Genomic DNA, 12,018 nt, shown 5'->3' with positions numbered 1-12,018 from the left:
CTAAACAAACAGATATGCCATCTCCATATGCAGAGAAAACTAAGACTGCTTCTCTGTCTCTAGATTACAGCTGCCTAATATCGGTCATGAGACAAACTTCCTCTTTCTTAAATTAGGATAGCTGTTTAGATTTCTCAGCTCGTAATACGACTGAAAACGTCATTCTCTGTTGTAGTTTAAACAGGAAATGTTTGGTTCGCTTTGAATAACAGATTGAAATGTCCATGTTGTTTCAACTCTGTGTGTGTATCTTGTTGTTTTTGATCGGTTTCTCAGAGGCAGTGATATCCTGCTTAAATGAGAATGGTCAGCCGGTTGACTGGTAGGTTCAAATCTTTGTTTAGGCTTAGTTTATGATAACTCATTTGACAGATGCTGTTGACATTAATCTTAGCTATGCTCTGTAAAGTGTTATGTACAGGCAATGTTTAACTACTCTTTGCTATTGTAACTCTCTTATATTACTTTAAAAGGTTTATTATTTACAAACTTCCCATTTACAAGATGGATGTTAAGGGAAGTGGAGTAGATTACATGTATCTGGATCCGTCCGTCATGGATTTTCAGATGAGTAAACATATAATCAACAGCAGCAAAGGAGCTTTAGGCAGAACACTGACACAGCTTTACTCTGGATATACAGTAAGAAGCTCTTTGAATACTATCATTGCTCCTTCTTGTTCCTAAGGATTGTTTCAAATGTTTATTAAGAGGCACTTCAAATCTTTTAATTATTTCACTCTAGTTATACTGTATTGTGCATTAATAACACTGTAATGACACAGTACTGCATACAGATTACTGTACTTTTACTTTTCAGTCCAACAGCTCAGTCTATATGCTTTACAATGACGCGCCACCAGAACTGAAGTACCCAAGCAAGTATGGACATACAAAAGGTAATTTTGTGTGAATACTCACTAATAACATGCGTTAGGGTGGCAACAGATACAATATATACACTAGTACCATTCAAAGATTTGGGGTCGGTAGGATTTGTTAATGTTGAAAGAAGTGTATTATACCTAAAATACAGTAAAAGTAAATAAATAAAGATTGTGTTTGAACTGTTTTCTATTTTAAAATATTTTAGAATGTAATTTATTCCTGTGATGGCAAAGCTGAATTGTCAGCAGCCATTACTTCAGTCTTCAGTGTCACATGATCCTTTAGAAATCATTCTAATATGCATTCTAATAAACATTCATTTTTATTATCTGTCAGGATTTTGTTTTTGTTTCTGTTCTGTTTCCCTGCCATATGTTGCCTGAAATAGTTTCCTAAGCTGCATCCCAATTCAGAGACTGTATTCTTCAAAGGCCGCATTCGAAGGGCGATTGCGTCACCGCTGCGCGACAAAGGCTGTCCCAATTCGAAGTCGTCCTTTGTTTCACATGAAATTAAGGATACAACAGATGAATCCTTGGTGGCCTTGCCTACCCCAGAATTCATTGCACGCCAGTTATGACATCATTTTTTTTTTTTAATTGCCAAATCACACTTTTAAATGTAATATTGGGTTTCAGCTTACTCAAACATCTAATGATACAAATGTAAAAAAATAAATAAAATAAAAACTTTAAAGCGGTTCAAATGTTGACTTATATCTTACTAAGATGCGATCAAACTGTATATACCATTTATTATATACATAAATGGACCAAGGTGAACATATTTAGACAGTGAACCCTGTTTTGTTTTCAGATAGTTTAATATAATTTTCAAAAAAAGTCCCGTACAAACGTTACAGTCACTCTGTCACAGTTATTAGGCGACAAGAACAGTCCTCCGTAGGATAGACCGTCCCATTTAACAACGCTCTGCCCGACCTTCGAGTCTTTCGAAGGATGCAGCCTCTGAATTGGGACACAGCTCTAGTGTGTGGCAGTTTATTACTGATTTTGTTCATCTGTTGTTCTATTAGCTAACTCATTAGTTTTCCTGGTTATTTAAGCTCTGTGTTTCCTCAGTTCCTTTATTCAGTATTGTTTGTGTATAAGTTTGAGTGCTTGTTATCTATGCGATCCCCATGTGTTTTTTTGCGATCCCCATGTGTTTTAAGTGTTTTTTTGTGTGAACAGGAGTGTATTTACAGACTCCAAAAACAATTTTAGAATTTGGGTGTTTGTCACCTAATACTGACATGATGTCTCTTCCAGCATTCAGAGTTATGGCACAATAACAAAAAAGTTGTGTTTGTGACCAAAATCATCAATTGTTTAGGACATTTTTCTTTTTACATTTTCTAATTGTTATAATGTAATTTCATAATTGGCATTATGGCAATAAATGAATACAAAGTTTTGTCATGAAATTCTAGATGGCTCAGACTGAAAGGTCCTTAACCCTCAGAAGGTCTTCGTTTCAGAGTCACACCCTGGGCCTTCCCGGTCAGAAGTGACCGGACACCTAAAAATGAAACTTCCTCCATCCCAGTAAAACCAATGCAATTTATTTTTGTTCTATAATATTTATTCTTTTTAATTTTGTATTTTGAGAGAATTTGATTGAATTTATTAATATTTATGCAATAGTTATGGTCTATTTTTGCCATTGAAATTAATAAAACATTTTTTATATATATTTTATGTATATATATATTTTTTTTTAATTATGCAGTATTTTAGTTTAATATAGAGTCTAGGCCTTCAAACAAAAAAAATGTTTTAAGCAGATTAACACCATCTGGTGAAAGTAGGGAGAGAAAGCGTAGAACCATGGTGTAACCACTAGATGGCATGTACAGCATGGAGAGGCATGTGAATTCCCCATTCCAGCTGTTTATGGACACATTTACTTTTTTTTTTTTTTACAGAATTTGTAACAAAAAATGCAATTCATTCAATTATAACACTTTATGTAAAATAATATTGAATTTTTTTTTTTTGTCAATTTCCCATTCATTTCCTATGGGTCGGTCATTTTTGACCGAAGGCCTGTAGTGTAACTTTTTTTTTTACGACCACTTAGCATGCTCGGATCATGACCCCAATTTTTTTTTTGTATTCACATACCTAATGCCATAAAAGTCACCAAGTTTCATAACATTCCGATGAAGCTGTGATTTTTAGAAATTCAAAACAGAAAATGTTTCGGTCAGAAATGACCGAGGACCGTCTGCTTTACTCATAACGCTAACTCATTCTCAATAGGGCAGAGCTGATTGATTCCTGATGTATAGCGAATTAGTTTGCTGCTCAACTTTCAAATACTTGGTCAGGGTATGCTGTAAAAGTTTGCAGCACACATTCAGAAACCCTCCACCTTCCTCAGCTCCACCTGAATAGATCTGCTATTGGTAATTCATGTATGCTAAATGCTATGTTGTACAGCTGCAGCATGTCTTACTTGCTCACAGCAGCATGTCTATGTATGTATTAGCAGTAGAAAATCCCATACATGCTTTGCAGCAGCAGCATAGCAGATCTTCCACCAAGACCAAACATATTCACATCGTCATATCCATACCATTCCAAACACTATGAAAGTTGTCATGACATAAAAATTCTTACTCTTCGCATAGCTACTCTCAAAACCAACATAAGTAACTCAATAAAAACCCAGGCAACATGAGCTGAAATCCTTTAAAAATACTCCAGTCCAGCCCAATCCAATAAAACTTAAATCCAAATTCAAATTCACTCCAGCTCTCTCTTTTTTCTAACATTAAAATAGTAGGCTTCTGATTTGCTTGGTCCATGTGAGTAATCAGTTATGGATAAACAAGGTTTCATGATGAAACTTGTATCCAACTGCATGATGATTTATGACTAACTGTATTGCCGTATATGATTTCTGCAGGAGTGCTGATGTTTGACCAGTCTCAGGGATTTTGGCTCACACACAGTGTTCCTCATTTTCCTCCATTTCCAGAGAGAAATTACAGTTACCCATCTACAGGAAAATACTACGGCCAGACTCTGCTCTGTATTACATACAACTATACACAGTTCCCTCAAATATGTGAGCACGTACTATGCTTATTGTATAAGATTAGTTTGATTTAAAAAGTGGTATATTTTAGTGCTCACAGTTCACAGTTCTATTCCTCTTTCTTAACAGCATGGCAGTTAGCATATCTTAATCCACGTATGTATAACTGCTCTGTCCCTGGGGCATTTCGCCAAGATATTGCTGTAATGGCACAAATTTGTGATGGTAAAACACCAGCCTTAAAAAACAGGAGGAGTCTGCAGAAGCTGAAATCAGTTGGAGGACAAACTTTTTTCAGTTTTGCCAAATCACACAACTATGTGGATGGTGAGAGCTCTTAAATTCAAAAACTCTTCTGCATATTTAGACTGGTGGCCCAACATAGCAGTTTATTGACATTACATTATTCCAAAGTACATCACTGTGCTTAAGCAACTATTTACATTGATTATGTAAGCATGTACAAGACTCAAGTTCAACATTTCTTATTTTTTCTGAAGTTTATTTTCTTTCACATACATTTGTATAGATAGTATATTACTACAACGTTAAATGGTATTTTTTTACTACTACTAACCATAATGCTATACACACAGAAATATGTTGAAAGATATTTGCATATAAACAAATCTGTTAAATATAAACCATATACTGTAGGTCTATCTTATACTTTTATATTTTAACTAAACTTAAACTTAACCTAAGAAAAATCTGAACAGAGGAAAACGCAATATATCCGAGATAAAGTATAATGCAACACTTTTGTTGTAAAATCAATCTTACTGGTCACAAATAATATGTCATAACATTAGTTTATGGCAAACCATAGAATAAAAAAAAAAAATACTGTATACTGTAAAATTAATTATGGTAGTTATTTAACTGTATATTAAATTACAGTGTTTTTACAGTAGTGTAAAGTTAACCACATAAGCATATTTACATTATTTGCAACTAAATCTGATACAAGTTAATGTGCCCCTATTATGGTTTTTCGAATATTCCCTTTCATGCACGATAAATAAAGTTATTGTCTCCTAACAGAAAGAATCGACTCTGAACCGCCTTTACGAGTCGTTTATCTTTCGAATCCTACTGCTTTACGGTTTCTATTTCACTAGAAGATAATTTTGCATAATGCCTGTCTATGTTGTACGCTGTCCTCCAACTTGACCAGCCCACAAGTCACTTAACTGACGACTGCTTCTCAAATCTAGCAGGAGTTCAACGCGGGATTCGTAAAACGCTTGCTCTAGAAAGATGGGTCTAATAGTGTCACATATGGTTGTAGTAGTAATGCGCTCAACGAAAGAAGTAGAGTACAAACACAGTCTTTATTAAATCCACAACGGAAAACGGAAAACTCAGGAGATCGCAAGAGAAAATGTAAACACAGCACTTTAAACTTAGAGTATGCTAACACGACGACGATGAATTCAAAACAGATGACAGCGTTGTCAAAGCGATCACCGTTCACACGGATCTGCAAATACGATAAGTTTTTTGTTTTTAGTAGAAAATGGTGTTTAAACACACTTAGATTCCCAAGATAAAACAGAACAGGTGTGTAGAACTAATTAACAGCCAAGGAAACCAACTAGGGAACACAGGCAAACCAGAACAGGGAAAACAGAACCAAAACACAATGAAACTAAACCAAAACAGAACATACATGTTACAAATCGATACAGACATTTTTAAACTAATACTAATACTCATGAGGTTATGTTTTCCATGCAATAGCCATGAATGAGAACTGAGACTTTCAAGCTTAAACAGAAGCCTTGATTGCTTTCAAAAATATAAAAATGATTTTGGTCTGTATCTTAACCAAACTGAACCACTTCAGTTGATTTGAAGAATAGCAAGTAGCATGGACTACTTTTAGAATACATTTATGAAGCATGAATGCTTCAATCCCATTGCAAAGGAAAGAAAAACAGACAAAAAAAAAAAATTCTCCTTTTATGTTTCACTGAAGCAAGGCTTACAAGGTAACATTTAAATACTTAAAACTTTTATTTGTAATGAATTATAAAGGTATAAATGTTATAATGCATTATATATTTTCATAAATAATTGTAACCAGAGTTAAAATGCATCATAATATTTGCAGATTCCTTGTTGCATTTCTTGATTGTCAGAAGGTGTTCAGTAAATAGATAATAATTATAATGTATTGTAACTCTGGTTACAATTATTATACATAGACTATACAACTATATAATGAGACTATACAACTATATAATGAAACTATACATGAGACTATACAATGCATTATAATGTGCATTACAAGGCATAATTAATGCATTAAAGTACTTGCATAATGCATTATATTTAAAGGTTTTAAGTAAAGTGTTACCACTTACATTATGAGGGTAAATAATGACAGAATTTTTGGGTGAACTATTATTTTAGCATAAATAAAATGTTTTAGGATAATAAAACACTAATTCCATGCTAAATGCTAAACACTCTCTACAGATATTTACACAGGTTGGGTGGCTCAAGCATTGGGGACAGATCTGCTGGTGGAATCGTGGCTGCACCAGGCACATCAACTCCCCTCTAACTGCTCACTTCCCCGGCATGTGATGAACATTAACAGAGTTTGTCTCCCAGGACCTCAGATGTTCAGAAGCTATGAGGATCATTCTAAGTGGTGTGTGTCCTATGCTTTCAAAGACCAGTGGATATGTATGGGGGACTTGAACAGAGACAGTGGTCAGGCTGGCAGAGGTGGTGGGCTAATATGTTCTCAAAACTCAATAATTTATAAAGCTTTCCGTCAGGCCATGGCCGGGTATAAACACTGCTGAAAAATACCTTCAGTAGACTGAACCAGCTCTGGACTTTGGAGCATGCATTAATATATGACAAGGGTTTTGACTTGAACCCAGATATAATTATGAAAGTTGCTAAGAAAATATAATGGTAAATTTGATTAGATGGGGATGGTGGTTTTTGAGGTGGTAGTCTCCAAAAAAAGAAAAGGAAAAAAAAGGAAATATGTGAGTATAAATGTTACAATTCCTGTCTTGTGTCCCCTTTTGTGTTTAAGGACTCTTATTTTGAAGTGCATCAATTCCTATTATTCCTGGTGTTCACTTCCTGGTGTAAACTAGTGTTTAGTTTGTTTTCGTAGCTGCCTGTTACGTTTCCATAGCAATGCATTACCCTTACCTGTCCCTTGTTAACCCCATATTATCCAGTGCTACCCTTGTTCAGTGTATGGTGTTGTCCTTAGTGGGTGGGTGGATGGATAGATGGATGGATGGATTGATAGATGGATGAGACATTTATATAGCGCTTTCATATGTTCTACTGTACACCCAAAGCACTTTACAATCATGTCAGGGGTCTCTCCTCAACCACCACCAGTGTGCAGCATCCACTTGAATGATGCGATGGCAGCCACAGTACAACGGCGCCAGTGCGCTCACCACACACCAGCTATAGGTGGAGAGGAGAGAGAGTGATAGAGCCAATTCATTGGATGGGGATTATTAGGAGGTCATGATTGGTGAGGGCCAATGGGGGGAATTTGGCCAGAACACTGGTGTTCCATCCCTACTCTTTTACAAGAAGTGCCATCGGATTTTTAATGATCAGAGAGTCAGGACCCGTCACTATACTGGGGCATCAGGACCTACACAGACCACAGGGTGAGCACCCCCTGCTGGCCTCACTAACACCTCTTCCAGCAGCAACCTAGTTTTCCAAGGAGGTCTCCCATCCAGGTACTAACCAGGCTTAACTCTGCTTAGCTTCAGTGGGCAACCAGTCTTGGGCTACAGGGTGATATGGCTGTGGTATGAGTGTAATGTTTTAATGTTTAATGTTGCCTTGCTCCGTGAATAGATTTACTCTAGTTTTACCCACGTCTCCCTGTGCCTGAATTTACTTTTTTATGTTTGTTAATAAATGTCTTTTTGTTGCAACTGGATCCAACTCACGTCTTTCTGAAACACCCCGCGTTAGAACACCAGACCACAATTCATCCTTCGCCAGGAGTTTGATTGACAGGCGATCTGACCAATTATAATGCCAAATTCACCATTTTGTCCGACAGCACACAGAAGAGTTAATAGATTACTGTCGGTGGACTTGAACTTGAAAAATGGTGTGTACTGACGTCTTTCTGCGGTTGAAACAACATTCCTTCTGATGTTCATTCATGTTTATTTGGTGCTATAAATTAACTAGTAGGAAGAGATTATCGGTTCCTGAGTCATTTGAACTGAGGCGCTACAGTGATCTGTCACCACACAATAAAGAGTCACAAAATGGTATTATTCATTGTGTAACCATGGCGTTACCCAAAGGTCACACTTGATCCCGACTACGCCACCGGGGTTGTATACCCACGGAAATAACAAGTTCCGAAAGACAGTGCTTGATATAAGAACAAAGACGTGACCTTCAAGATGAATACTTTTATTAACAATGAGTCATGAAAACTCTGAATAAACAATCAACTTTAATTTGTGAATATTATAAAAAGAGGAATCACAATTTAAGAAATACAGACTTTAGGTCAAATATTAAAATCACAACCCACCATTTCTTAATATAGGATTAGCCAAGCCTGTGTGAAGAAGAGAAAGAGTCACTGGGCCACGGACCCGCAGTCCTAAGAGCACACGCCACACGTGCACAGTTTTCCAGATCATTAACCAACCGCTTAAAAAAAAAAAAAAAAGGTGTAGTGAATAATACAAATAACTCTACACTCCCAAATCAATACCCATGCAGTGCAGGAAATCTCACGCCACATGCAGTGAAGGAAAGGCCCAGATGACCCGGAGGAAATTACTCCCACACAGGCTGGCTCCTAAAACACAGAAAATATGGACTAAAACTCCCCTTTACACATCACATAACATAGACCTCAGCGGTTGGTCCAAACCGGACTCAGTAAAATCAATTACAAAAATAACAAACAAGAAATCACTTCATAACAGAAAAATCTGTATATAACCATAAACTTAAGAGTTGTATAACAAAAATAAATAAAGTAAAAAAGTAAAAACAAAACAAAAATACAAAACAAACTAAATTAATATCTGAAATACAATCCCAAATAAACCACTTGACATGACGCAAATCCCACACAGTATCATAAACATTCAAAATACACAATTGTTTAGATAACCCAATAATTATACATAAAATGTTATCACTGTGACGAACCTAACAATCTAACACACACACACTCATACCTCTGCCATAATCCAAGAGTAGAATTTGCTATAGGCTATACACGGCACCCACAACTCGACAGTAACCACATTAACAGCCCACACGCTCACACTCTTGCATCGAGGATTTACTCCCTGCGTTTAACAGAATAAACAACGTAAATAAACTAAACGTCTTTGTACAAACTATTACAGCAAATGCCACACTCACACCTCGCTATGGCGCTTCGGGGTCACAACACCGGAACGAGACGGAAAAGATCAAAACATCAGGAAGTTACGCTGTCTACTAACCTTTGCGCTATTTATAGAGCAAAATAAATACACGCCCCACCCCGTACACAATCCTTATTATTCACTCAGTCACAATTGTTTGAATTTCTTAAAAATGACAACACTTGAAAGCTGAGACTTTGTTTATATCAAAAGTAACCCTCTCTGTCCTGTCTGTCGGCGCATTGTCAGTGTCCTCTTTGCTCCACCATGTGTTTTCCACTGTGTGAGAACATGATGTGTGCCATGAGAGCACCATGGCTTGTCAGAAGTAGCAACAGTAACTAAGGGGGGAGAGTCTTTGCAAAGGGTCAATTAAGGATCTAGCAACGTTAGCCCATCATTGTTCCCAAAACGACTGACCGCAAAGAATGGTGCACAATGCAAAGTTTATGTTACTCTACCTCAAGCAAGATAGTTCACTCAAGGCATTTTATCATGTTGGAGAATCATTTCAGAATAATTGTAATCACAGCTTGTCATAAACGGTCCTCTAGTGGTCCCAAGTCCAGCATGCTCGGAGGTCCTTCCAGTGTCACCTGTCATCTGCTTGTAATGGCTACTGTCATTTTGTGTGTTTAGAGTGCACACCTGTTGGCAGTTCCTCCCGAGGCGGTGGCGCCCACTGCACCTCCTCCTGTCACAGCCAAAGGAGGCCATCTCTGAACCCTCTGCCTGCCCTGTCACGGCCAAGGAGGTAATCTCTGAACCCTCTGTCTGCCCAGTCACAGCCATAGAGGCTGTCTCTGGATTCTCTGTTCCCTCCTATAGTGACCACTAAAGCCGTCCTTGAACTCTCTCTCTTTCTGTTCTGCCAGCACTGCCAGTTCCACCTTGGTCTTTAGCTCCACCATAGTCTTCAGCTCCACTATGGTCTTCAACTCCGCCTTGGTGCTTGTCAACTCTGCCTGCTCTGCCCTGGCAGTTTGTCTCTTTTTTGTTGTGGTAGTATTTCTATTTACCCTGTTTTATGTTTAATGACTCTTATTTTGAAGTGTATTTAAATTTACATTTAATCATTTCGCAGATGTTTTTATCCAAAATGACTTACAAATGAGGAGAACAATAGAAGCAATGAAACCAACAATAGGGCAACAATACAGTTGCAATCAAAATTATTCAATCTAATTGGCTCTAAACATTTGTGTTCAAAATTATTCAACCCCCAAAAGTAAAATTTTGTGCAGAATCTTTTATTCTTTATAACCTTCAATAAACACTGCTTGCAAGTGCTTAGAAACTTCTGTCACCTCTACTGCAATCTTGGCCCATTCCTTGCTTGAAAAAGCTTCCAGATCACTGATAATCTTTGTTTTCACATTAACATTGCTTTCTTCGAATTCCACCAAATATTTTCAATGAGATTTAAATCTGAAGACTGTATACAGGCCACTCAAGAACATTCTACGACTGATCCCTGAACCAAGTTTAAGTAGATTTGGATGTATACTTTGGGATGGCTGTCCTGCAGGAAAGTCCATTGATCATCAAGTTTCAGTCTCTGCACCCAAGGCATCAACCATCTTTGCCAAAATGGCTTGATACTTCAAAGAATTCACAATGTCCTTCATACAGTCACGATTTCCACTTCCTACAACAAGCAAAGCAACCTCATAACAAGACTGGACCACCTCCATGTTTGACCATGGAAATGGTGTTCTTCTGCTCATAAGCTTTGCCTTTTTTGCATTCTTCAAGAACTTCACAGGTCTGTCCAAATGTATTTTGGCATATTCAAGTCAGCCTTTTATGTTCTTCTTGGTCAAGAGTGGCATTCGGCAAGAGGTCCAAACATGAAGGCCATGCTTGTCTAGTGTTCTTCTTATAATCTGCATTGAAATGTTTTTTCCTCCTTTCATCAGGTCATCTTGCATGTGTTTGGCAGTAAATTGAGGGTTTTTCTCAGTTGCTCTAATCAAACATTTTATTCCCCTAAATGATATTGTGCTTTTTTTCTTTAAAACCCTCAATGGTTTTCTGGTACAATACATTTTCAACTTGTGAATAAGGCTGCCAGCTGTGTCTCTAGAAACTTTTAGTGTTTTGGAAATCTTTTTGTAGCCATAGACTTTTCTCATGTACTTTTGTTATGAATTTTCTTGTGACTTTTTAATGTAATAAAACAATTTGTTCTCTATAGCTTATGTGATAGCTCTTTTGACTTGGCCATATTTGCTACTCAACTTAAACACATGTATGGGCTAAATGTACGTATGTGTAACAGCAAAAGCTAATTCAGTTTTGTTATAGAGTTTTCAAAGGCTTAATTGTGTTTTAACATTCAAATAATTATGACATAGCTGTATTACAAAAAAAAAAAAAAAAACTCAGCATAACATTATATATTGACAACTTTTAATTTGACACTAAACTAAATACCATTTTAAAAACTCAGAATCTTTAGAAAAGCCTACATTTGTAAATTATTACAGTCTCCAGGGGGTTGAATAATTTTGATTGCAACTGTATGTAAGTGCAGTGACCAGTCCCAGTTAGTCTAGCACAGTAGACATAGCAAGTTGTTTTAATAAATATAAAAAAATTAATAAATAAAAAGGCAGGTCATTCTTCCAGCATGGAACAGTCAGGGTAAAGGTCTGTGAAATTTATT

At 36.8% G+C, this 12,018-nt stretch overlaps 1 protein-coding gene across 2 annotated transcripts; it reads left to right on the top strand.

Annotated features, from left to right (window-relative positions):
- Positions 1 to 93: 93 nt before the first annotated feature.
- dnase2b (deoxyribonuclease II beta) lies at positions 94 to 10,364 on the top strand. Of its 2 annotated transcripts, XM_084100522.1 has the most exons (7): positions 95 to 322; positions 474 to 642; positions 821 to 899; positions 3,802 to 3,963; positions 4,063 to 4,260; positions 6,418 to 6,595; positions 9,990 to 10,364. In XM_084100522.1, coding segments are annotated over exons 1-7 (891 nt in total). In that variant the 5' UTR covers positions 95 to 218; the 3' UTR covers positions 9,991 to 10,364. The 2 variants fall into 2 exon arrangements, with proteins under 2 accessions (XP_083956647.1, XP_083956648.1); XM_084100521.1 differs by lacking the exon at positions 9,990 to 10,364 and having other exon boundaries at positions 94 to 322; positions 6,418 to 7,879.
- Positions 10,365 to 12,018: the final 1,654 nt, after the last annotated feature.

The sequence above is a fragment of the Abramis brama genome (assembly GCF_963993115.1).
Source record: "Abramis brama genome assembly, chromosome: 23".
NCBI classification, from domain to species: domain Eukaryota; kingdom Metazoa; phylum Chordata; class Actinopteri; order Cypriniformes; family Leuciscidae; genus Abramis; species Abramis brama.
Note: the sequence above shows the minus strand (reverse complement) of the source record. Positions and strands in the feature narration are given on the sequence as shown.

Bases quoted from the DNA above. Each gene is read 5' to 3' on its own strand.
- dnase2b (XM_084100521.1), top strand. From the start codon at position 219: ATGTCCATGTTGTTTCAACTCTGTGTGTGTATCTTGTTGTTTTTGATC. The intron at 643-820 runs GTAAGAAGCTCT...TTTACTTTTCAG, and splicing joins AGCTTTACTCTGGATATACA to TCCAACAGCTCAGTCTATAT. The intron at 900-3,801 runs GTAATTTTGTGT...TGATTTCTGCAG, and splicing joins CAAGTATGGACATACAAAAG to GAGTGCTGATGTTTGACCAG.